This window comes from Hylobates moloch, unplaced genomic scaffold, assembly GCF_009828535.3.
Source record: "Hylobates moloch isolate HMO894 unplaced genomic scaffold, HMol_V3 SCAFFOLD_14, whole genome shotgun sequence".
Lineage (NCBI taxonomy): Eukaryota > Metazoa > Chordata > Mammalia > Primates > Hylobatidae > Hylobates > Hylobates moloch.
Genome location: NW_026652289.1, coordinates 94,934,504 through 94,961,065, shown reverse-complemented (window position 1 = coordinate 94,961,065; position 26,562 = coordinate 94,934,504). Strand labels below are relative to the sequence as shown.

The following is a 26,562-nucleotide window of genomic DNA, read 5'->3' as shown; positions in this document are numbered from 1 at the left end:
TATACCTGTTATCCCAGTACTTTGGGAGGCTGAGGTGGGTGGATCACCTGAGGTCAGGAGTTCGACACCGGCCTGTCCAGCGTGACAAAACCCCGTCTCTACTAAAGTACAAAAAATTAGCTGTGCGTGGTGGCAGGCACCTATAATCCCAGCTATTCGGGAGGCTGAAGCAGGAGACTCGCTTGAACCTGGAGAATCCCTTGAACCTGGGAGGCGGAGGTTACAGTGAGCCAAGATCATCCCATTGCACTCCAGCCTGGGCAACGAGAGTGAAACTCCATCATCTCAAAAAAAAAAAAAGGATACTAGCCAGTAAGGGTAGAAGGAATGACAATATTTTAAAAATTCACCATTTTGTAATCCCCAGTATGATATGGGAAATTAAATTTAGGCAAGGATGATCATGGAGGCTAATATCCTGGTGAGAAGAAGCTGTTGGGCTGTTCACATGGTGCCATAGATTACTAACTCATCAAACATAAAAGGAAAAACATGTCTTTACAGTAGAGAAATCCTATGGTTATCACCTTAACCAGATCGTCAAAGTCAGCATCACTAGTGCAGGAAATCATGATGTTAATGTGTTATTTTGTTGGATGCAGCAAGAAGTACCCAATTCACTTATGAAGCATTCTTTCCAAAAGTGTTTAAATTAAATCTAAGCAACCTTCATGTTTATCTGCAGGATTATCTTCTTTAGTTAGAACTGTAAATGATTTTACTATATGACCTTAGGTAGGTTGTGTTAGTGACTTGTCTGAGTCTCAGAACCCTTGTTTGTAAAAACAGTGACATTGAATCAGAAAAAATGTATGAAAGTAACCTAGCATGTAGTTTGTTATATCATAAAGAATGTAACATACTAGTTCGTCTCTGCTGTCAGAATCCATTCATAGCCACCAAGTATATAGCTGAATGAAAACTACATTTCTCTTTTTCACATCTTATTTCCTTATCTAATTCTATGTAATTTGATGGCATGTTTTATGAATTCCCTAGACTTGCTTAGATCCATAAGCTGTGAAGCCCCAAGTGTGCCATAAACCCTCTAATCCAAAATGTTCAAGGGACATTTTAGGTAACAGAGCATGGGATAAGAACATTTCTGTACTCATTAGAAATTTACATTGACTTGTATGAAACTACCAGTTTTGTAGATTAAAAATGGTCAAATATCAGCAATGTCGTGTGATTCAATCTAATAATGTGCTTTGGTGGCACAAGCTTAGTACGTCAACATTTGCCAAGCATTCTTTCTTTTTCCTTCTTTATGGTTTTAGAAAAAGATTTGCTCAGAGGAGGAGAGAAGGATTTGTATTGAGCCAAGTTTTAAGGAAATTGTGATGTGAACTCTTAATCTACTCTTATGTGTATTCTAAATATTTTTGGATATTTCTTCATTTTATACTCTCCTCTCCCACCAGGTACAATACTTATTCTTTCCCATCACTTCTTACCTCTTGGCTTTTCTTTCCAAGTAGTGGGAAATGAGACAAAGCTTTTCTTTTTCTGTACTTTAAATTCTGGATTGCTCTTTTTGAATAGGCAGTTGCAGAATTTTGAAAACATGAGCAAGAATAATTTACTTCAAGTTCCAGCTGGTTCTCTTCCAAAGATAGCACTTAGAAATGATAATGTACTTTTTTTCTTTGTACCCTAGTTCCTAGTAGAATATGGAAGGTAAGACAGATTGATGGATTTTGAGTACATGTTGTTTTATAGAATATAAACAATGGCCAGGTGCGGTGGTTCACACCTATAATCCCAGCAGTTTGGGAGGTCAGGAATTCGAGGCCAGCCTGACCAACATGGTGAAACGCTGTCTCTACCAAAAATACAAAAATTAGCTGGGCATGGTAACATGCGCCTGTAGTACCAGCTGCTTGGGAGGCTGAGGCAGGAGAATTGCTTGAACCCAGGAGGTGGAGGTTGCAGTGAGCCAAGATTGTGCTACTGCACTCCAGTCTGGGTGACAGAGCAAGACTCTGTCTCAAAAAAAAAAAAAAAAAAAGAATATAAACAATGAAGTAATAATTCATAGGAGATTGAAAAGGAAAGTTTCCAGCTGTGAAGTATTGAAATTACATCATAGGAAGAATTCTCCCTGGGGTACGGCCCTTATAACAAGAGTCATAATTGTTACTCCCTTAAGAAAGTGACGTATCTTCCTTAAAGAAGGTGTGCTGGGCAATTGTGTACAGTTTTAATATTCCTAACCCTCCTTTTTACTTCCTCAAACAAGAAGAAACAAATTCATGGAAGACCATCCCTCTCAAGGAAATGTGATCAACCCTGCATATAAATAGCTTTATTAAAATCCTTAGTTGTTGGCAAGCCATAACATTGCAAGTTTGAAAGTTACTGTTTGTCTCCTAGACAGCCGCTCAGGAAGCAATCTTGCATGCGTCTGGAAATGGCACAACCAAGGACTACTGCATGCTTTATAACCCTTATTGGACAGCTCTTCCAAGTACCCTAGAAAATGCAGTAAGTAAATCACACTTACTATTCATAAACATAAAAATAGTGAAGAGGGAGGCTGGGCGCGGTGGCTCATGCCTGTAATCCCAGCACTTTGGGAGGCCAAGGCGGGCAGATCATGAGGTCAGGAGATCGAGACCATCCTGGCTAACACAGTGAAACCCCTTCTCTACTAAAAATACAAAAATTAGCTTGGTGTGGTGGCAGGCGCCTGTCGTCCCAGCTACTCAGGAGGCTGAGGCAGGAGAATTGTGTGAACCCAGGAGGCAGAGCTTGCAGTGAGCTGAGATCGTGCCACTGCACTCCAGCCTGGGCGACAGGGTGAGACTTCGTCTCTGAAAAAAAAAAAAAAAAGTGAAGAAGGCTGTGTACAATGGCTGATACCTGTAACCCTAGCACTTTGGGATGTCCAGATGGGAGGATCATTTGAGACCAAGTGGTCAAGACCAATCTGGTCAGCATAGTGACACCCTGTCTCTATTTAAAAAGAAAAAAGAAAAAATATTGAAGAAGTGAGAATGACTGATAATTATGTTTTATTGTGTGAACCATTGTCATGTATGGTTGTTAATAAATAATTATTGATTTTTCTCAAGTATTTTTCTCTCTGGGAAAATAGGGAGTTTTAAAATACTTAATTCTAAGCCTAAATATTTCTAATTCAAAAGATACTGTCTTAAACCAATATTGATAACCAAATGCAGTATTGATAACTGAATGCATTTAGGATGAAATAGACTTTTAACATGTTAAAAAGACATTTCTTATTTTCAGACTTCCATTAGTTTGATGAATCTGACTTCCACACCACTATGCAACCTTTCTGATATTCCTCCTGTTGGCATAAAGAACAAAGCAGTTGTGGTTCCATGGGGAAGCTGCCATTTTCTTGAAAAAGCCAGAATTGCACAGAAAGGAGGTGCTGAAGCAATGTTAGTTGTCAATAACAGTGTCCTAGTAAGTTATAAAAACAATCATATCTTATTTTGAGTTCATGATGTGAAATTTCACAAAAATGGAATTAATATCTTTGTGTGTGGTTTAGAGGCTGAGTTTTGAATGATCTGATAGCAAGATTCTTTGTAAATAAATAATCAAGATCTAATAGGCATTTACTTGGAAAGTTTTTCAGGTTTTCTATTCCTAGAGCAGACAAGACTTTGTTAGGAACAAATATATATATATATATGCATATATATATAGATATATATGTATTACACATATATAGTATGAATATATCATAAATGCTATATATAATAGCATTTATCAGTTTAAGTTCATGTTAAAAGGATTCAATTTTGAGAACTTACAGAGTATTAAGAAAGAATACCTGAAATTTTGTCTTATAACTTAAAGAAAGATGTAATATTTGTATTTAATGGAATAGTATTTTATTCTATAAATATGTTAGTAGTAAATAAGTTTTCATAATTTTTTTTCTTTTAGTTTCCTCCCTCAGGTAACAGATCTGAATTTCCTGATGTGAAAATACTGATTGCATTTATAAGCTACAAAGACTTTAGAGATATGAACCAGGTAAATTAGCAATTACATATTAGATAAAGTTTATAAATACTATATCTCTTTATTTTTAATCACTGATGTTTAATTTTGAGCGTTACATTTGCTCCATTTGCTAACAAGAAGCTATAAGGCCTATCAAGTTTTTCTTTGGAAAGTACTCATCTCTCATTTGGCACAAAGTGTCTCAAAGCCTAAACTTTAGAAAGGATGTTTGTTTTCAGTTCTTTAAAAATCTCTTGTCATGTCATTTATCTTAACTTTAAATTCCTGAACAAAATATGATGGTGTAGAACACTGCACTATAAAGATTTTATAAACCAAAGCATATCATCATACTTTTGACTAGGGAATATATCATGTCATCAGACAATAATTCTAGTCTTCTTGACTGTCTGATGTATAATGTCCATTCCAGAGTGAAATGTGGACTATTGCTGTTATGACTATAGTAGAGAGAAAATTTATTCCTGTGTTTAACTGTTATTTTGCCTTTCAGACTCTAGGAGATAACATTACTGTGAAAATGTATTCTCCATCATGGCCTAACTTTGATTATACTATGGTGGTTATTTTTGTAATTGCTGTGTTCACTGTGGCATTAGGTGGATACTGGAGTGGACTAGTTGAATTGTAAGTTTAATTAACTTAAGCGTTTTTGTAATAAATGGTTAAAAATTTCTCCAATCATTTTAATTATATAACAACATTTAAAAATTTTATCTGCCCTCAGAATATGATGCCAGTAAGCCCAGTCTGCAGGTTTGTCCTCATTTAGATCATTTACATTTTCACCAGACAGAAAAGAGTCACAGATTTCTGTAACTCTTCCACTGTCAGAGGAACATTGACATCACATCAGAGACTCTTTTAAGTTAAAATGTTTAATTCTGTCTCCCAGAAAAGGTCATGGGAGACATCCTCGTATGCCTATTGATTTAGATTGGAAGAAAATAAGCAAGAGAAAGTAGGGAGTTTTTCAGCTCCTCCTGGGCTGGGTCATTACAATGTGGCCTCATCATTCTGTTGAATGCTTTAGGAATTCTAAGGATGTTAGTAATGTCCATCTCTTTTTTCACTTAGTCAAGATTTATTTCAAGGCTTGAAAACATTCAAGCCAACTGAAATGGTATTACTGTCACTTTTTATAATACATAAATAGGCCAGGCATGATGGCTTATGCCTGTAATCCCAACACTTTGGGAGGCTGAGGCGGGCAGATCACCTGAGGTCAGGAGTTTGAGACAAGCCTGGCCAACATGGTGAAACCCTGTCTCTACGAAAAATACAAAAATTACCTGGGTGCAGTGGTGCATGCCTATAATCCCAGCTACTTGGGAGGTTGAGGCAGGAGAATTGCTTGAACCCGGGAGGTGGAGGTTGCAGTGAGCTGAGATTGTGCCATTGCATTCCAGCCTAGGCGACAAGAGTGAGACTATGTCTCCAAAAAAAAAAAAAAAAGTAAATAATTAATATAAAACTTTGAAAAATGTAGTCACAGTTAAATAACCACTAAACACCACACTATTCAATTTCAAAAGCAATGGCTGTTTAGCAAACTGTAAGGTAACAGTAAAATATCAGAGAACTTTTATGCATTTAAGAGAACATAATTAGCAGCAAGCTAGTCAGACAAAATAAACATAAATGTTTTTACATTTTCCTTTTTTTTTTTTTGATACAGAGTCTCACTCTGTTGCCAGGCTGGAGTACAGTGGTGCGATCTTGGATCACTGAAAACTCCGCCTCTCTGGTTCAAGTGATTCTCCTGCCTCAGCCTCCCAAGTAGCTGGGACTACAGGCGCACACCACCATGCCTAGCTAATTTTTGTATTTTTAGTGGAGATGGTGTTTCACCGTGTTGACCGGGATGATCTTGATCTCTTGACCTCTTGATCTGCCCGCCTTGGCCTCCCAAAGTGTTGGAATTACAGGCGTGAGTCACTGTGCCTGGACTCCATGTTTGTTTTTAATTTTGCTTTATAAAGCCACTGATAAATTGAGGCATCTCTCAATTATAGGATTTCTCACATTAAAAATTATATATTTATATATATTTTTTGAGATGGAGTCTTGCTCTGTCACGCAGGCTGGAGTGCAGTGGTATGATCTCAGCTCACTGCAACCTCCGCCTCCCAGATTCAAGCGTTTCCCCTGCCTCAGCCTCTTTAGTAGCTGGGATTACAGGTGCCTGCCACCATGTCTGGCTAGTTTTTGTATTTTTAGTAGAGATGAGTTTTCACCATGTTGGCCAGACTGGTCTTGAACTCCTGACCTCAGGTGATCTGCCCACCTCGGCCTCCCGAAGCGCTGGGATTACAGGCGTGAGCTACTGCGCCCAGCCTAAAAATTATATTTTCTAGTCTTGGCAACATAGCAAGACCTCATCTCCTCTAAAAATAAAAAAAAAAATTAGCCAGCGCCAGGCATAGTGGCACACGCCTCTAGCCCCAGAGGCTACTCAGGAGGTGGAGGTGAGAGGATTGCTTGAGCCCAGGAGTTTCAGGTTACAGGGAGCTGTGATTGTGCCACTGTACTCCAACCTGGGCAACAGAGTGAGACCCTACTAAAAAAAAGAAAAAAAAGGCCAGCTGCAGTGACTCATTTTTTGGAGGTCGAGGTAGGCAGTTCACTTGAGCCCAGGAGTTCAAGATCAGCCTGGGCAACATAGTGAAACCCCGTCTCGGCCAGGTGTGGTGGCTCATGCCTGTAATCCCAGCTCTTTGGGAGGCCGAGGCGGGCAGATCATCTGATGTCAGGAGTTCGAGATCAGCCTGGCCCACATGACGAAACCCCATCTCTACTAAAAGTACGAAAATCAACCAGGTGTGGTGGCGTGCGCCTGTAGTCCCAGCTACTTAGGAGCCTGAAGCAGGAGAATCACTGGAACCCAGGAGGTGGAGGTTGCAGTGACCCGAGATCATCCCATTGCACTCCAGCCTGGGTGACAGAGCAAAACTGCATCTCGAAACAAAACCCATCTCTACAAAAACATAAAAAATAAAAATTATATTTTCTAAATATTTTTATTGGAAGAAATGAAAAAGCCACAAACTGCAATGTTTGCCATAAATTCATACACCAGAAAGTAAAATGCAATCCACCTGAATCTGTATATGCTTCCCTTTTCTCCAACAGCTTTAAATGTTTTCTATATACTTTATAAGTTTTATTAAAATCAGTTCTAATTAATTTATGCAGATTAGGGGAAATGATTTATAATAAATTATCCTTAAAATTACCTTCTACAAACTTCTAACCCTACTGCCCCCATAGCCACCACATCTGCTGCTAAAGTGAACAATGATGCAATGTACTGTTTGTGGGGGCGCAAAGCATCTGTGGTCTTGATTTCCTGAATAGCCAAAGATTTCAACTTTCTGCCAGTTTAAACAAAAAGACTCAAATGGCCAAAATTATCCAGTGAGAAGAAAAATCTATAGCATGAAGATTAACTAAAACTTTAAAGCATGTCCATATTTTAATTTAAATATAGAAATTTCAAATGTACGTAACATTCGGATTTTCCTATTTAGTAGTAACCTTAACTCAGTCTCCTCACAGTTTTGTACTTTTGGCTCTAAATTAAAAAGTCAATGTATATTCATAACTCTCAATGAAAAAAATGTGCCCAGAGCATATTATTTCATGTATGAAGGGCAAAATATATTTACCTTGTGAATTGATCTATAGCTTCCATTTAAAAGATCTTATTTGTAACTAAATGAAGCTAAGGTTATTTGTAATTTCTTAAATACTAAAATTTGATTGACTTACATCAAGAGGGAAATGTTAAGAGTTTAACAAGTGTAGGTTCCTGAAGTGTTGAGCTTTAAACATTTTATGTATTTGGAAAGCATGTTTCAACATAAATCAGTCACATCTTTCATATGAGTAAGCATGTTTTTTTCCTTCATTATTAATCTTTAATCTTTTTTTTTTTTTTTTTGAGATGGAGTCTCACTCTGTCACCCAGGCTGCAGTGCAATGGTGCAATCTTGACTCACTGCAACCTCCACCTCCCAGGTTCATGCAATTCTCCTGCCTCAGCCTCCCAAGTAGCTGGGATTGTAGGTGTGAACTACCACACCAAGCTAATTTTTTGTATTTTTTTTAGTAGAGATAGAGTTTCGCCATGTTGGCTAGGTTGGTCTTGAACTCCTGACCTCAGGTGATCCGCCTGCCTCGGCCTCCCAAAGTGCTGGCATTACAGGTGTGAGCCACTGCACCTGGCAATTATTAATCTGTATAAAGCATAGTATGTAAGATCTCCATATCTCTAAAATCATTTTGTATATTACTTAGGGAAACTTTAGAAATAATTTTCCAAAAGCTGCTGATTTATTGAAAATGTTTTCCTATTTATTTTAGATTCTTACTATACTTCCATTCCCATGTAAATTCTTTCTTCTCTAGAATAGTGCTTCTCAAACTGTAAAGTACATATACTTATCTAGAGATCTTATTAAAATACAAATTCAGGCCAGGCGTGGTGGCTCACACTTGTAATCCCAGCACTTTGGGAGGCCGAGGCAGATAGATCACTTGTGCCCAGGAGTTTGAGACCAGCCTGGGCAGCATAGTGAGACCCATCTCTACAAAAAGAATTTACAAATTAGTTGGGTGTGGTGACATGAACCTATAGTCCTAGCTACTCAGGAGGCTGATGTAGGAGGACCATTTGAGCCCAGGAATTTCAGGCTGCAGTGAGCCGTTATCATGCCACTGCACTCAAGCCTGGGCAGCAGAGCAAAATCCTATCTCAAAAAGATAACAATAAGAATAATAAAATACAAATTCAGATTTAGTAGATTTGGGATAGGGGCCCAGATTCTGCATTCTTTTTTTTGTTTTATTTGAGATGCAGTCTCACTCTGTTGCCCAGGCTGGAGTGCAGTGGTGAGACCCCGGCTCACTGCAACCTCTGCCTCCCAGGTTCAAGCAATTTTCCTGCTTCACCTTCCCCAGTAGCTGGGATTACAGGTGCACGCCACCATGCCTGACTAATTTTTTGTACTTTAGTAGAGACAGGGTTTCACCGTGTTGCCCAGGCTGGTTTCGAACTCCTGAGCTCGGGCAATCTGCCCGCCTCAGCCTCCCAAAGTGCTGGGATTACAGGTGTGTGCCACCGTGCCTGGCCCAATTCTGCATTTTTAACAACTCCCAAGTGATTTAGCTGGCCTATGGACCACACTTTGAGTTTAGCAAGGCAAGCTTTTTTATATACACGCTAGGACAAGCTCCTCCTTGAGAAAACTGGAAATTGGAGGGGAGTACATATCAGCTTTTTTATTTGTAAAACATGATGATGGAGCAGAAACAAGTAATTTGTTGCCTTCGGAAACCAGATTGGGAGAGGAAATGTCCCATACCTGCAGGATCATGGATTTTAAAATTGAGGGGGCTGATTCTAAGAGCAAAATAAAGATAGAGAGAAGTAAGTGTGTGTGGGAGGAGAAAGGGGTGGTGACCGTATGGAGAAAGAGAATATGAATCAGTGATATAAAGGAAAAAGTTCCATAAAAAGAATTATTAAAAACATAAGGCCCATCATTTAGCAAGTAATGACAGTTGGATGGAAAGAGAGTAAGGCTTAGGGAAGGGAAAATGTGCCAGAACAGGACCTCACAACCCAACCTGGGCTCTTGTTGCCCAGGTTGGAGTGCAATGGCGTGATCTTGGCTCACTGCAACTTCCGCCTCCTGGGTTCAAGCAATTCTCCTGCCTCAGCCCCCCAAGTAGCTGGGATTACAGGCATGCACCACCATGCCCAGCTAATTTTTGTATTATTGGTAGAGATGTGGTTTCACCATGTTAGCCAGGCTGGTCTTGAACTTCTGACCTCAGGTGATCCGCCTGCCTCGGCCTCCCAAAGTGCTGGGATTACAGGTGTGAGCCACCATGCCCAGCCTAAAATCTTTTTCTAATAAGGTCACTGGTCCTCAGCCTTTATAGCCTCTAGATGGCATGCAATAAAGTTTAGGTTCCTATTGCATATGGCTCTCAAGCTGATATGAAAGTACAATTTTTTTTTCAAAAAAGATGAATTGTAATTTTTTTTTTTTTTTTGAGTTGGAGTCTCACTGTCACCCAGGCTGGAGTGCTGTGGCATGCGGTCTTTGCTCACTGCAACCTCTGCCTCCCAGGTTCAAGCGATTCTCCTGGCTCAGCCTCTCAAGTAGCTGGGATTACAGGCACGTACCACCACACCTGGCTAATTTTTGTATTTTTAGTGGAGATGGACTTTCATCATGTTGGCCAGGCTGGTCTCAACTCCTGACCTCAAGTGATCCGCCCACCTCAGCCTCCTAAAGTTCTAGGATCACAAGTGTGAGCCACCACACCCAGCAGAATTGTAATATTTTAATGTGATATAAATCTAGTACACTGTATGCTTTCCTTCAAGAAATTGCCTGTGCTTTTTAGTTCAATGACTATGAATAGATAAATCTTTAATTATTATGGCTTATATGTATACTATGACAATAATTTCTTTAAATTTATTTCTGTAGTGACAGATATCATAATTAGCACCTTTTTACACTCAGGTACCACATTTATAGAAATTTATTTAATACCCTGTCATTCAGCTCTAGAGTTTCAGGGGAGGTGCTAGCATGTCTCCATCAACTCTCTTCCTGCTCTTTTCCCAGGCAATCTACTCTTTTTTTTTTTAATTTTTAAAATTAATTTTAAAATATATTAAAAGAAATAAACTTTTTTAACCTAAATTTTGTATTGAGCCCAGACCTAGCAAGCAGGGCCAGGATTTGCACAGGAGGGAGCAGAGTTTAGAACAGAGTTGTTGAAAAGTATTCAGAAGTAGTAGTAATAATATGTCGTAGGTTGCATATAACTAGGAATAGGAAGGTCGACAACAGAGATTGCCCAACAAACAGCATTTGCAGTTCTTTTCCTCCTCGACTTCTGTCTCTGTTATTAGCTCTGTGGCCTAGCAAGGGTTGAGACAATATTTCGTTATCTTAAATAAAGGTAGGACAAAGTTATGCCTCAAATTTCTTTTGAGTCCTTTATAATACACTGATGAGCGTAGACTAGGCATATAGTAAATGCTAAGTTGATTGAGAGGAGAATTTAGCGTTTACATTTAAGAGAAGCGCCGGGTGCGGTGGCTCACGCCTGTAATCCCAGTATTGTGGGAGGCCGAGGTGGATGGTTTGCCTGAGCTCGGTTCGAGACCAGCCAGCGCAACATGGTGAAACCCCGTCTCTACTAAAATACAAAAAATTAGCCGGGCCTAGTGGCATGTGCCTGTAGTCCCAGCTACTCGGGAGGCTGAGGCAGGAGAATTGCTTGAACCTGGGAGGCAGAGGTTTCAGTGAGCAGAGATCACGCCACTGCACTCCAGCCTTGGCAACAGAGCAAGACTCTGTCTCAAAAAAAAGAGAAGCTAATTTTTAGAAGTACTTTACTATCTGTAAGTTGATAATAGTAAGTTTGTAAGAAGCATTGGTTTTAGTTTGAAATTTATTTATTTATTTATTTATTTTGAGACGGAGTCTCGCTCTGTCGCCCAGGCTGGAGTGCAGTGGCGCAGTCTCGGCTCACTGCAAGCTCCACCTCCCGGGTTCATGCCATTCTCCTGCCTCAGCCTCTCTGAGTAGCTGGGACTACAGGTGCCTGCCACCACGCCCGGCTAATTTTTTGTATTTTTAGTAGAGACGGGGTTTCACCGTGGTCTCGATCTCCTGACCTCGTGATCCGCCCGCCTCGGCCTCCCAAAGTGCTGGGATTACAAGCGTGAGCCACCGCGCCCGGCCTTAGTTTGAAATTTATTATGTCAATATAATTTTCAAATTAGATAATATAAACATCCACAAGTATTAATTTGTTTATATAATAAATGTCATCTCTTTCAACAATTTTGCCTGCAGAAAAAAATGTTTCAAAAGTTAATGGTTGAAAACAGATCATCTCTGGAGAGTAGCATTTAAGAGGTTTTTACTTTCTAGATTAAATATTTCTTTTTAGGGTACAGTTTTTAAAAAGTACATTACTTGCTATAACAAGATAGCTTAGAAAAATAATAAAATAAAAATATTTTAATAAATAAAAATTGCTTTCTTCAGAAACAAATTTAAATTGGTGTTAGAGATAAATTTTTTAAATAACTGTACTTGGCTAAGATTTGCTAAAGTTTTGTATGTTTGTACAGGGAAAACTTGAAAGCAGTGACAACTGAAGATAGAGAAATGAGGAAAAAGAAGGAAGAATATTTAACTTTTAGTCCTCTTACAGTTGTAATATTTGTGGTCATCTGCTGTATTATGATGGTCTTACTTTATTTCTTCTACAAATGGTTGGGTAAGAAGTCATATTTTATGTTTGCTACTGTTAACATACATTCTTTTCACTGACTGTTACTAGATTTATCTTTTCCTTTAAGACATTCTACCTGGAAAACATATGCGAATAATTTGGTTAATATTAATTTCTTTACAATTATCAGAGTGTTAGGTCTCTGTTACTCTGAGATAAAAATATTCAGATTAAAAATACAATATGTGCCAGGAGCAGTGGCTCACACTTGTAATCCCAGCACTTTGGGAGGCCAAGGTGGGCAGATCACCTGAGGTTGGGAGTTTGAGACCAGCCTGACCAACATGGAGAAACTCCATCTCTACTGAAAATACAGAAATTAGCCGGGCGTGGTGGCACCCGCCTGTAATCCCAGCTACTCACGAGGCTGAGTCAGGAGAATCGCTCGAACCTGGGAGGCGGAGGTTGCGGTGAGCCGACGTTGCGCCATTGTACTCCAGCCTGGGCAAAAAGAGCGAAACTCCATCTCAAAAAAAAAAAAAAAAGGGGGTTATGTTTTCAGATAAGAACACTTCTTCATGGATGACTTGAAATAATTGCCATGGTCCCTAAGTTTTCCTCTCTGTAGATGAATGATATAGCTCAGTATCTAAGCAGTGGATTAAGGAGTTCTTGGTGGCTATATTTAGTTACATGAAATAGAAGATTATTCAGATTACTGATGTATTGCGTCTACTAACTCCCAAAGTGTAGTTTATCTTTTGTCACTTTGCAAATCAAGATGTTTTATTGCTCGAATTTTATGTTACTTATATAAACAGTTAGGATCATGTTATATCTGAAGACACACAGGTACTTCAGTGTGGTCTAGACAGTAACTAGTCCTTTTTTTCCTTGAAGAAAGTAGAGCAGGAACTATAATGGCTTGTCCATCTCCTGAACAGTCTTATTAATGGCTTAACAGAATGGAAATTTGCCATCCCTGGACAGTATACAGCACAAAGAGAAGGGAGACCAGGGTAAAACGAGTGTACCTAATAAGAACTAGCAAAAAGCCCTTTTAAGAACCACCAAAGGCTACCATGCTTATGTGTATAGCATTAGCATAAATTTCTGGACTAGGGAACTAGGGCCTAGGATTTGTTTCATTCAGCTTTTTTTTTTTTTGAAACAGAGTCTCGCTCTGTCGCCCAGGCTGGAGTGCAGTGGCACAATCTCGGCTCACTGCAACCTCCGCCTCCCAGGTTCAAGTGAGTCTCCTGCCTCAGTCTCTTGAGTAGCTGGGATTACAGGTGTGCGCCACCGTGCCCGGCTAATTTTTGTATTGTTAGTAGAGACGGGATTTCACTATGTTGACCAGGCTAGTCTCAAACTTCTAACCTCAAGTGATCCACCCGCCTTGGCCACCCAAAGTGCTAGGATTACAGGCGTGAATTACCGCGCCCAGCCTCATTCAGTTTTTGTTCAGTTTCTCTTGTCCTGTGACAGCAGTTTAAAAACTAGACCTATGATATCTTTTTTTTTTTTTTGAGACAGAGTCTTGCTCTGCTCTGCTCTGCCACCCAGGCTGGAGTGCAGTGGCACAATCTGAGTTCACTGCAACCTCTGCCTCCCACATTCAAGCGATTCTCCTGCCTCAGCGTCCCAAGTAGCTGGGACTACAGGCACGTCCCACATGCCCAGCTAATATTTGTATTTTTATTATTTGTATTTATTTATTTATTTGAGATAGAGCGATTCTCTTGCCTCAGCTTCCCGAGTAGCTGGGATTACAGGCATCTGGCACCACCCCCAGCTAATTGTATTTTTAGTAGAAACAGGGTTTCACCATGTTGGCCAGGCTGATCTCAAAGTCTTTACCTCAGGAGACCCACCCACCTTGGCCTCCTATAGTGCTGGGATTACAGGTGTGAGCCACTGTACCCAGTTTATAATGTGTATTTTTTAATTAAAAATAAGTCATTCTGGCCAGATGCAGTGGCTCTCGCCTGTAATCCCAGCACTGTGGGAGGCCAAAGCAAGTGGATCACTTGAGGTCAGGGGTTCAAGAGCAGCCTGGCCAACATAGTGAAACCCCGTCTCTACTAAAAATACAAAAATTAGCTGGGCATGGTGGTGCGTGCCTGTAGTTCCAGCTACTCAAGGGGCTGAGGCAGGAGAGTGGCTTAAGCCTGGGAGGTGGAGGTTGTGGTGAGCCAAGATTGTCCCATTGCACTCCAGCCTGGGTGACCCAGTGAGACTCTGTCTCAAAAAAAAGGAACTCATTTTGTTAATATCACTCATTTTAAACTGTTGTTGAGAGAGCGAGTACTAGAATGATATTTGTATTATGTTGGCATCAAACAGGTGATTTTATTAATTTAATACTCCTTCAGATTAATTTCTGTTATCAACTCTCAGTTTATAGTAGTCATTGATAGAAAAAAGAGAGCCCTCTACTTTACCTGAAAGCATATTTTAGTTTTTGGTAAGAGATTTCCTTAAATTCATCGCTATTTAAAAAGAAGACAGCCGGGTGCAGTGGCTCACGGCTATAATCCCAGCACTTTGGGAGGCCAAGGCAGGCACATCACCTGAGGTCGGGGCTTTGAGACCAGCCTGGCCAACATGACAAAACCCCGTCTACTAAAACTACAAAAATTGGCTGGGTATGGTGGCGCATGCCTGTAATCCCAGCTGTTCAGGAGGCTAAGGCACAAGAATCACTTGAGCCCAGGAGGCAAAGATTGCAGTGAGAGCCGAGATCACACCACTGCATTCCGGCCTGGGCGACTGGGTGACAGAGTGAGACTCTCAGAAAAAAAACAAAACAAAACACCTTACGATTTAAATTTCAGTTTAGTAAGTAATTCAAGTCATCATATAGTCACTTCATTGGAAGTATGATTCAATAAAGAAAGCTAAAGAATTAATATTGCTTGTATAAATATTTTCTTATCACCTTTCCTTCTGTTCTCATGTAATATAGTGTTTTGTTTTTTTCTAGTTTATGTTATGATAGCAATTTTCTGCATAGCATCAGCAATGAGTCTGTACAACTGTCTTGCTGCACTAATTCATAAGATACCATATGGACAATGCACGTACGTATCTCTTACAGGAAATCTTACAATGTTGGTGTTTATAGTTTAAAACAATACAAAAGTAGAAGTATTATTTGAAACCTATATAGTCCGATATGCATTGGACCTATAGGTGTTTAAATTTAAATTTAAGTAAAATTAAATAAAATTAAAAATTGAGTTTTTCATTCTTATTAGCCACATTGCAAGTGCTCAATAGCCACATATGACTAGTAGCTACTATATTGGACAGCACAAACATAGTACATTTTTCATCATCACAGAAAATTATATTGGACTGATAAACATTTTATTATGTCTCATTTGTTTTACTTAAAATCAAGACTTTTAAAATTGGTATTTCAGTCACTTCTTATGACTGTGGTTAACATTTGCTACTTCTTATATCAAGTGAACATTGTACTTCATCTGCAGTGTTAACTATTTCAATCTGTTTTTTAGGATTGCATGTCGTGGCAAAAACGTGGAAGTGAGACTTATTTTTCTCTCTGGACTGTGCATAGCAGTAGCTGTTGTTTGGGCTGTGTTTCGAAATGAAGACAGGTATGAATACTCAATGTATTTGCTTTTAGATTAAGGATGAATTGTTTCCTATCTTGCCCTGATACTTATTATGATTATTACGGAATTTTTTTGCTTCTATGCCAGAACACCAGTCTTGTAGTGAACTACTTCTTAAATAAGCAGATCTTATGTTAATGCATTTGAACTCATATAGAGAAGGAAATATGAATTATGATTTCAACACATACACTGAAATAGACTTTAAAAATATACCTAATTTCACACCTGTAATCCCAGCACTTTGGGAGGCCGAGGCAGGCGGATTACCTGAGGTCGGGAGTTCGAGACCAGCCTGACCAACATGGAGAAACCCCATCTCTACTAAAAATACAAAAAATTAGCCGGGCGTGATAGTGCATGCCTGTAATCCCAGCTACTCAGGAGACTGAGGCAGGAGAATCGCTTGAACCCAGGAGGCAGAGGTTGCAGTGAGCCAAGATCACGCCATTGCACTCCAGCCTGGGCAACAAGAGTAAAACTCCATCTCAAAAAATATATATATATGTACGTGTGTGTGTGTGTGTGTGTATGTGTGTGTGTGTATATATGTGCGTGTGTGTGTGTGTGTATATATATATATATACACACACACTTAATTTTGGTATAGCCACACAGTTGAGTGCAGTGCAGCTCTAAACAATGAAGATCTCTATGAAATGATATGCAGGGAGTTCCAGGAGAGAGAGAAAGAGAGAGAGAGTGCAGAAACAATCAAAATGTCCATCAAACTTTGAATGGGTGAATACATTACGTTGTATTTACACAGTGGAATACTGTTCACCAATAAGTAAGCCATATACCACATGCACAAGTGTGAATGAATCTCAAACGTAATGCTAAGTGAAAGTAGTCAGATACAAAAGAGAACGTACTTGCCGGGCGTGGTGGCTCATACCTGTAATCCCAGCACTTTTGGAGGCTCGAGGTGGGCAGATCACCTGTGGTCAGGAGTTCGAGACCACCCTGACCAACATGGAGAAACCCCATCTCTACTAAAAATACAGAATTAGCTGGGCGTGGTGGCGTGCACCTGTAATCCCAGCTACTCAGGAGGCTGAGGCAAGAGAATCACTTGAACCCGAGGCAGAGGTTGCAGTGAGCCGAGATCACACTATTGCACTCCAGCCTGGGGAACAAGAGTGCAACTCCGTCTCAAAAAAACAAAAAAAAAAAAAGAGAGAGACAGAATATACTCTATGATATATAAAGTACAAAAAGGAGCACAATCTATACTTTTTAAAAAGTTTTATTTTTAATAGGGGAAGATAATGACTATATATATTTATGGGATACATGTGATGTTTTGATACAGGCATACAATGTGAATGATGACATCAGAGTAATTGTGGTATCCATCACCCCAAGCCCTTGTCATTTCTTTGTGTTGGGAACATTCCAATTTCACTCTTAGTTATTTTTACAGTATACAATAAGTTATTAACTATATCACCCTATTGTACTACCAAACACTAGATCTTATTTATTTTACTTAACTATATTTTTGCACCCATTAACCATCTTCACTTTATCACCCCCACTCTCTGCCTTTTTTTAGCCTCTGGTAACCATCATTCTACTATCTCCATGAGTTCCATTTTTTATTTTTATTTTCTTAATTTTAGCTCCCACTATGAGTGAGAACATGCAATGTTTGTCTTTCTGTGCTTGGCTTATTTCACTTAACATGATGTCTTCAGTTCCATCCATGTCTTTGCAAATGACAAGACTTCATTATTTTTATGGCTGAATAATATTCCATTGTGTGTATTTGTAAAATTATATGTATATATGTGTATAATATTTCCTTTATCCACTGATGGACACTTAGATTGATTCCATATCTTGGCTATGGTGAATAGTGCTACAATAAACATGAGAGTTCAGGTATCTCTTTGATATACTGAGTTCCTTTCTTTTGCATGTATATCCAGTGGTGGGATTGCTGGATCATATGGTAGTTCTGTTTTTAGTTTTTTTGAGGAATTTCCATACTGCTCTTCAGAGTGGCTGTGGTAATTTACATTCCCACCAACAGTGTACAAGGTTCCCCCTTTTCCCACATCCTTGCCAGCATTCTGGGATGAGATGATATCTCATTGTAGTTTTGACTTACGTTTCTCTAATTGCAATCAGATTTCATCTGATTGGAGATGTTGAGCATTTTTTCATGTATCTGTTGGTCATTTGTATGTCTTTGGAGAAATGTCTATTCAGATATTTTGCCCAATTTTTAATTGGATTACTTGGTTTTTTTTTCTATCGAGTTTGAGCTCCTTATATATTCTGGTTATTAATCGCTTGTCAGATGGGTAGTTTGCAGATGTTTTCTTTCATTCTGTGGGTTGTCTCTTCACTTTCTTGATTTTTCCTTTGCCATGCAAAACCTTTTAGCTTGACGTGATTCCATTTGTCCATTTTTGCTTTCGTTGTCTGTGCTTTTCAAGTTTTACTCCAGAAATCTTTGCCAAGACCAATGTCCTGGAGCATTTCCCCAATGTTTTCATCAAGTAGTGTCATAGTTTCAGGTCTTAGATTTAAGTGTTTAATCCACTTTGATTTGATATTTGTATTTTTTAAGTGAAAAAAGCAAAGTGCAAAAAAATATAGAGTATGCTGTCTTTTATGCAAGAAAGAGGGGGATATAAGAAAATATACAGATATCTGTTCATTTCTAGGAAGATAACCAGAAAAAAATATATACTTAGTTTATATTAATGGTTTATTAATAAAATTATTGAGGACTGAAAGGATTTGATGGCCTAAAATTTGGGAAACAAAGCTCATACAGCTTTATGCAGCTTCAGGTAGGATAATCAATGGATAATTACTCATGTCAATTTCTGATGGAGTAAGTTGCATAGCTCTTGTTTTCTTTATGTTCAAGCTATTTGGATCTGTGTTAACACTGATATTTTGTTAACAGCTGTTTTCTAGAACGAGACATGTGTTAATGTACTTATGTCTGATATATGTTCTTCTGAGGTAGCCTTTTCAACTTTTTCTTAGTGTAATAATATTCATTATTCTACTAGGACAGTAAAATTACCAAATATAAAGTATATGAGGGGTTTTGTTGTTATGCTTGCTATTTAATAATTGAATAGTCAGAAATCAGCCAGGCATGGTGGTGTGCACGCCTTTAGTCCCAGCTACTTGGGAAGCTGAGACACGAAAATCGCCTGAACCCAGGAGGCGAAGGTTGCAGTGGGCCGAGATCATGCCACTGCACTCCAGCCTGGGTGACAGAGTGAGACTCTGTCTTAAAAAAAAAAAAAAATGGAATAGTCAAATCATAGCAATTAAATGATATTACCTCAGTGATCTATGTCTCTTGAAACGCTTCATCAAAACATTGATAAAGCAATAGAGTAATATCTTTTGATTTTAGGTGGGCTTGGATTTTACAGGATATCTTGGGGATTGCTTTCTGTCTGAATTTAATTAAAACACTGAAGTTGCCCAACTTCAAGGTAATGTATACAATACTACTTTGCTAGTTAAAATAAATTTTTCAAAGACAACTTTATTAAGGCATAATTTACCTAAAATTAAATGCGCCAGTTTTCGGTGTACTGTTTATGGAAAGTTTATGAATGTATAACTTTATAACCACTATCCCAGTGAAGTTGTAGAATATTTCTCATCTCTTCCAAAAGCTCTGCCATGGCCTTTGCAATCAGTCCTAACCCCCAGGCCCAGACAACCACTGATTTGCTAGCTAAACTATTGTTTTTTTTTTCTTTCTTTTATTTGTATAAATGTAAGGGGTTCAAGTGTAGTTTTGTTACATGGATATATTGGGTAGTGATGAAATGTGGGCTTATAGTATAACCATCACTTGACTAATGTGCATTGTCCCCATTAAGTAATTTCTCATCCCTCACCCCTTCTAACTCTTCCACCATGCCGAGTATCCAGTGCCTGTTATTCCTCACTCTTATCCATGTGTACACTTTATTTTAGCTAAATTTTGTTTGTTTGTTTTTATAGAGATAGGGGTCTCGCTGTGCTACCCAAGCTGTTCTTAAACTTCCGGCCGCAAGCAGTCCTTCTGATTTGGCCTCCCAAAGTGCTGGGATTACAGGCATGAGCCGCTGCACCCTGCCTAAAATTTTTTTTTTTTTATTTGTTTGTTTTTGTTTGTTTGTTTGTTTTTTGAGATGGAGTCTCGCTCAGTCTCCCTGGCTGGAGTGCAGTGGTGCAATCTCGGCTCACTGCAGCCTCCGCCTCCTGAGCTCAAGTGATTCTCCTGCCTCAGCCTCCCAAGTAGCTGGGATTACAGGTGCCTACCACGAAGCTCTGCTAATTTTTATATTTTTGGTAGAGACAGGGTTTCACCATGTTGGCCAGGCTGGTTTTGAACTCCTGACCTCAAATGATCTGCCCACCTGGGCCTCCCAAAGTGCTGGGATTACAGGCGTGAGCCACTGTGCCGGGCCTGCCTAAAATATTTTTAATCATTCATATAATATGCCAAATTCATAAAATCTTTAACATGACCAAATATCAGGGAAGCACATTTCTTCTTTTTTTTTTTTCCGAGACAAGAGTTTCACTCTGTCGCCGAGGCTGGAGTGCAGTGGCACAATCTCAGCTCACTGCAACCTCTGCCTCCCGGGTTCAAGTGATTCTCCTGCCTCAGCCTCCTGAGTAGCTGGGTTTATAGGCACATGCCACCATGCCCGGCTAATTTTTGTATTCTTAGTAGAGACGGGGTTTCACCATGTTGGCCAGGCTGGTCTCGAACTCTTGACCTCATGATCCACCCACCTCAGTCTCCCAAAGTGCTGGGATTACAGGCATGAGCCACCACGCCCAACCTAGCACATTTCTTTGGTTCAGTGATTTTTTTTTTTAAAATAAGATAAAGAAGATAAGGGTTTTAATATGTAGAATAAAACTATACATAGTATTAACCATATCTTTTTAAAAGTAATATTTAAATGTATATTCATATATTTATTTGCACTTGAAAAATAATTTAATGCCTTAATTTACATTTAGGAAGATTGACCTTTAATTTTGTTTCTTTCTTTGACAGTCATGTGTGATACTTCTAGGCCTTCTCCTCCTCTATGATGTATTTTTTGTTTTCATAACACCATTCATCACAAAGGTATGACCATATTTTTGAAATGCATGAGGAAACATGCTAAAAAATGATCATCTTAAATCTGCTCCTAGATTATTAATTTTGCAGATTTTTACCACTGAGTGAATTCTAATTCTCTTAAAATAACTGTCATTGAAATTGGCCTTTTAACTTTCAAGCCTTTAATCCATTTTGTTAGATTTTAAAATGTCTCTTGACTGATACAAATATGAGAATATCTGTAATTTTCTTCCCCTTTTAAAGTATTTTTTCTTATGAGCTAAATGTTTACTGTAGGCAATATAGACAATAAAAAAATAAAATATCATTTCTGAAGCCCTGGTTTGAGACTAAGAAAGAGCAGCACACTGGAAATCAGAAGGCCTAGAATGTAGCTCTGGAACCTTGCAACCATAGGCAAGTTACTTAGCCCTTTCTGCTTGCATTTGTATGAGGGAGTACTGCTAGCCATTCATCTTCCACCTCCATCAGTGGAATTCTTTTGGTTCCATCTAACAGAACCCGACCTAAGCCTTCTGTACCAAAAAGGTCTCATTTATCTAGGCTGTGTTGTGGGGCTGGCGTCAAGAGAAGCTAGACTCAGGGCCACATACTCTCCCTTTTTGCTTCTGTCCATTTGTTCATTCTCTCAGACTGGCTTTTTCTATGAAGTTAGAATCAGAGCAACTGGCAGCTCCTAGGTCATATATTCCTAGATCTGCCGCTAGCTCTTCAGTAAAATGAGGAGAGGTGTTGGGTGAGTATGGCGGTCCTTAATTATTTGTCCAGCTTTTCTACCTTGATCCTTTTCCTGTCTCATGAATATAATATTAATTATTGCTTAATTCCCCTACTTTCTCCCATTTTGAGTCTTGCTTTGTAACTTTATATTATCCATTTATCCTTTGTCACTCTCATATATTTCAGTATTTGATATTCTCTACTTTATCATTCCTTCTTTTTTTTTTTAAAGGCCGAGTCTTGAGGCTGAAGTGCAATGGCACAATCCTAGTTCACTGCAGCCTCAAACTCCCGGGCCCAAGCCCAGGAGTCCTCCCACGATGGCCTCCCAGAGTATTGGGATTACAGGCATGAGCCGTAGCGCCTGGCCTCATTTCTTCTTTACCCATTCATTAAACCTATCATCTGTGAAATCACTGTAAAAATCTACACTTCTGATATTTGCTATAATGGCATAAAGACAAACTGTACCCTATTGGGGAGCTAAAATTGTAATAGGTAACAAATATAATTAACTGTCCCAAAATACAGCTAAACAACCAAATTTTTTTTTTCCTCTTCTTTGAGACACAAACCTTTTTTTTGTTTTTTTCCTCTTCATTGAGACAGGGTCTCGGTCTGCCGCCCAAGCTGGAGTTCAGTGGCTCAATTATGACTTACTGCAGCCTTAACCTCCTGAGGCCCAGGTGATCCTCCCACCTCAGCTTCCCAAATAGCTGGTACTACAGGGACACGCCATTACACCCAGCCAATTTTTGTATTTTTTGTAGAGATGGGGTTTTACCATATTGCCCAAGCTGGCATATGGGCCAGCTGGCATATGCCCGGCCTAACCAAACCATTTTACTAGCACCTCTCTGTCACTTAATGATGAGCCATTTGATTCATTGACTTCACTGAACAATAGTAACCTAAAAAAAAAAATTCATAGAACTAGTATTATGGGTTATAACTAAACTTGTTAATTTGGCCAGGTGCGGTGGCTAATGCCTATAATCCCAACACTTTGGGAGGCTAAGGCAGGCAGATCACTTGAGGTCAGGAGTTCACAACCAGCCTGGCCAACATGGTAAAGCTGTATCTCTACTAAAAATACAATAATTAAGAGGCCGGGTGTGGTGGCTCACACCTGTAATCCCAGAACTTTGGGAGGCCGAGGTGGGTGGATCACTTGAGGTCAGGAGTTTGAGACCAGCCTGGCCAACATAGTGAAACCCCATCTCTACTAAAAATACAAAAATTTGCCAGGCACAGTGGTGGGCGCCTGTAGTCCCAGCTACTTGGAGGGCTGAGGCAGGAGAATCACTTGAACCCAGGAGGTGGAGGTTGCAGTGAGCCGAGATTGCGCCACTGCACTCCAGCCTGGGTGACAGAGCGAGACGCCATCTCAAAAAAAAAAAAAAAAACAAAAAAAAACCAAAAAAAACAATAATTACCCAGGTGTGGTGGTGCACGCCTGTAGTCCCAGCTACTCGGGAGACTGAGGTGGGAAGATTGCTTGAAGCCAGGAGCGGAGGTTACAGTGAGCCGAGATTGTGCCACTGCACTCCAGCCTGGGCAAAAGAGTGAGACTCCATTTCAAAAAATAAAATTGTTGGCCAGGCACGGTGGTTCACGCCTGTAATCCCAGCACTTCGGGAGGCTGAGGTGGGCAGATCACGAGGTCAGGAGATTGAGACCATCCTGGCTAACATGGTGAAACCCCATCTCTACTAAAAAAATAGAAAAAAATTAGCTGGGCGTGGTGGCGGGCACCTGTAGTCCCAGCTACTTGGGTGGCTGAGGCAGGAGAATGGCGTGAACCCGGGAGGCAGGTGATCCGAGATTGTGCCACTGCACTCCAACCTGGGCAACAGAGTGAGACTCCGTCTCAAAAATAAATAAAAATAAAAAAATAAAATAAAATTGTTAGTTTATTAGGGTATTTTTAACTTGGTTCAAAAGTGTGTTTTTGTAGGATACCCCATCAGAGATCTCATAGCAAAAGTGAAATGTTCCCTCTACAAAGCCATTTCCATAAATCAACAGATAATCCGTAACATATGACACATATATTACACAGGAGATATAGCTGTAAACTGTAACTAAACTTTTTTTTAAAATAACTTTTCCATTCTGATACTACTCTCACTTTGTGAATAAACATATCTGCCCCAGCAAACTGTTTGCATTCCATTTACATAGAATGTTTCAGAATTTTAAGGTATAGGATGAAAATAAAGGTGTCTTTTAGCCTTCTTTCTTTTGTGCTTAAGAAATGTTTCGTCTTCCTATTTCTTAGTTCCTGCTGACTAGGAATGTGATTTCTAGCAACCTAATATGGTGGAAAAAGCTAAGTGCTCACTCTTTGGAGTTCACTGCTATAGATTTACTTTAATACCTTCTTCTGGGTCTGATTTGTTTGTTTTTATTAAGGCAGCAGGCCTTAGTTTAGTAGATAACTCAGAAATCAGATTGCTGATTTTCCTGGTTTTCACTGTAAATTTGAAGGATTAAATATTGCATATTCTAAACATGTTCTTGACCCAAGTATTAGTGGCCTTCTAGTGAGTTGGCAAGGCAGGTCGCCATAAGAGTGCAGCAATAAGAGCCTGTCTTACTCATTTTTTTCCATCCACCACTGTGCTCAGGATTGTGTCTTACAAGTAGTAGTTACTCAGGTATCTTTAAATGTATGGGAGGATGTCAATGATGGTCTTCAGTTAAATGTTTTACATAACAATTAGAAAGTGAACCAAAATGAACTCTTTATCTGGAAATGTTATCACAACCTGGGGATCTGCTTTAAGGAACTGTACTTAGTATTAGTTTATTTTCCTAAACTCCTTTGACTTAACCCTTCTGTAACCCAAAGCTTAACATGCGCAAAAGATTTCTGCAGTTACGGGTTTTATCCTCCTTTCTACTCAGCTCAGGAATCAGTGAGGTCCAAAAACACTCAAGTGGTTTCTCCTGTGCACCCCACCCACATGGAAAATATTATAGTTAGTCAATCAAATTTTCCTGAAATTCAGCATTTATTTATCTTCCCTGTACCTGCTTTGCTGATATACTTAACATAATACGAAAGATAAAATGAGTGGTTCATGCAGTCTTAGCTTGCTACCTCACAATGTTTTCCCTCTCCACAACAGACTTGGCTATCAGGAAAAATTTTTTAAATGAACCCCTCACACAGCCCACATAAAAAGACTTTATCCAGGCACAAGGGAGGGAAATTTTGCTAAGGTTAATGTTTTGATTGGATCATAGAAAGCAGGCAGGGCTGAAATTGGATGAGAGTTGGGCTAGAGAAGCTTCTCAGGTTCTATAGGGTTGGATCTTTTCAAGTTTGGTTTCATTGTTTTGTTACTGTGGTGAGTAGCCATAAGGTCAGACGTATATTTATTCAAATAAAGTTACCAATTTTTTTTACAAAGCTAAGTGTAAAAGATTTTAGTATGACCTTCTTCATTGACATTACTGAAAACTACTAAGAACATATAAGGCATAATGTAACTAAAAGTACTGTACCTAAAATTTTTAACCCATTACAAATGTCAGATATTAATATGTCATTGCAAATCAGAACTGAGGGTTCACTTGAATTATTTTTACATGATTCATTTGCCAATTTCTGAGAATTATTGAGCTCTGATAAAGTGGAGCAACTGTACTAGGTGGACTTTGTTTTAGATGACTTCAGTTTTTGCTATCTACAAAGACTTTAGGAAAAAAGCAGTCTGCAGCCCATTTTCAATCAGTGTAACTGGCCATATGCCATGGGGCTTAAATCACACTTGAATCGTGGCAGATTGTTCTCTTTAAATGATTAGACAACTTCTTTTCTCTTCCTTCTCAATTTTAGAATGGTGAGAGTATCATGGTTGAACTTGCAGCTGGACCTTTTGGAAATAATGAAAAGGTAGGGATGGCAATGAAATAGAAATGACTATCCAGTGTATGTATGTGTATCCAGTTAATAATTTGCCTTCCTGTGTAATTCATTGGTCACGTAGTGCATGTTAAGGTATTGTAAAACTTATTTCTCAGAAAATATAGCTCTTTTCTTAGTTATTCTAAATTATTAAATACCTATTGACTTGGGTTTCATCCTAGAATGATGGAAACTTGGTGGAAGCCACTGGTCAACCCTCAGCTCCCCATGAGAAAGTAAGGATTGTATTTCAGATATGTTCATTGGACTTTAAATCATACCCTCTGAGACAAGACTCTTCTTTGGGGAAAAAAAAATCCAGATTGCCAAAAAAAATAAGGCCTGTTCTGTTTTCTATGTTTCAAGGCCTGAGTTCTATTCTTGGCAAAGAGAAAAAAAAAAAAGGTTAAATGTGGGGATACTTGGTTAATACTATTAATCCTACATGTGTTTTGAGTTTCATTTTTTTCAAAACTAATCTTTTTCTTTTGGATATAGAAACAGAGTATTTCAAGTTCCTTTAAACTGTCAAAAAGAACTATTCTAATGTTAATCATTCCCTTTCTAGAAGATATGGGTGGCCAGGCACGGTGGCTCATGCCTGTAATACCAGCACTTTGGGAGGCTGAGGCAGGCGGATCACCTGAGGTCAGGAGTTTCAGACCAGCCTGGCCAACATGGTGAAACCCTGTCTCTACTAAAAATAGAAAAATTAGCCAGGCGTGGTGGCTCATGCCTGTAATCCCAGCTACTTGGGAGGCTGAGGCAGGAAGATCGCTTGAACCTGGGAGGCGGAGGTTGCAGTTGCAGTTGCAGTGAGCTGAGATCGCGCCACTGCACTCCACTTGGGCGACAGAGCGAGACTCTGTCTCCAAAAAATAAAT

General features: G+C 39.3%; 1 protein-coding gene across 5 annotated transcripts in view; it reads left to right on the top strand.

Moving 5' to 3' along the window:
* The window catches only part of SPPL2A (signal peptide peptidase like 2A), a 59,600-nt gene that overhangs the window by 14,965 nt on the left and 18,073 nt on the right, over window positions 1–26,562 (top strand). For 4 of the 5 annotated variants that reach the window (XM_032174508.2, XM_058427412.1, XM_032174502.2 and 1 more), the window contains 11 exons: window positions 2,377–2,487; window positions 3,256–3,438; window positions 3,928–4,017; window positions 4,502–4,635; window positions 12,179–12,327; window positions 15,269–15,365; window positions 15,807–15,908; window positions 19,318–19,399; window positions 20,971–21,045; window positions 25,610–25,666; window positions 25,861–25,914. In XM_032174508.2, the coding sequence (XP_032030399.1) occupies window positions 2,377–2,487; window positions 3,256–3,438; window positions 3,928–4,017; window positions 4,502–4,635; window positions 12,179–12,327; window positions 15,269–15,365; window positions 15,807–15,908; window positions 19,318–19,399; window positions 20,971–21,045; window positions 25,610–25,666; window positions 25,861–25,914 (1,134 nt within the window). The remainder of the gene's footprint in view (window positions 1–2,376; window positions 2,488–3,255; window positions 3,439–3,927; window positions 4,018–4,501; window positions 4,636–12,178; window positions 12,328–15,268; window positions 15,366–15,806; window positions 15,909–19,317; window positions 19,400–20,970; window positions 21,046–25,609; window positions 25,667–25,860; window positions 25,915–26,562) is intronic. The other variant, XM_032174503.2, reaches the window with a different exon arrangement.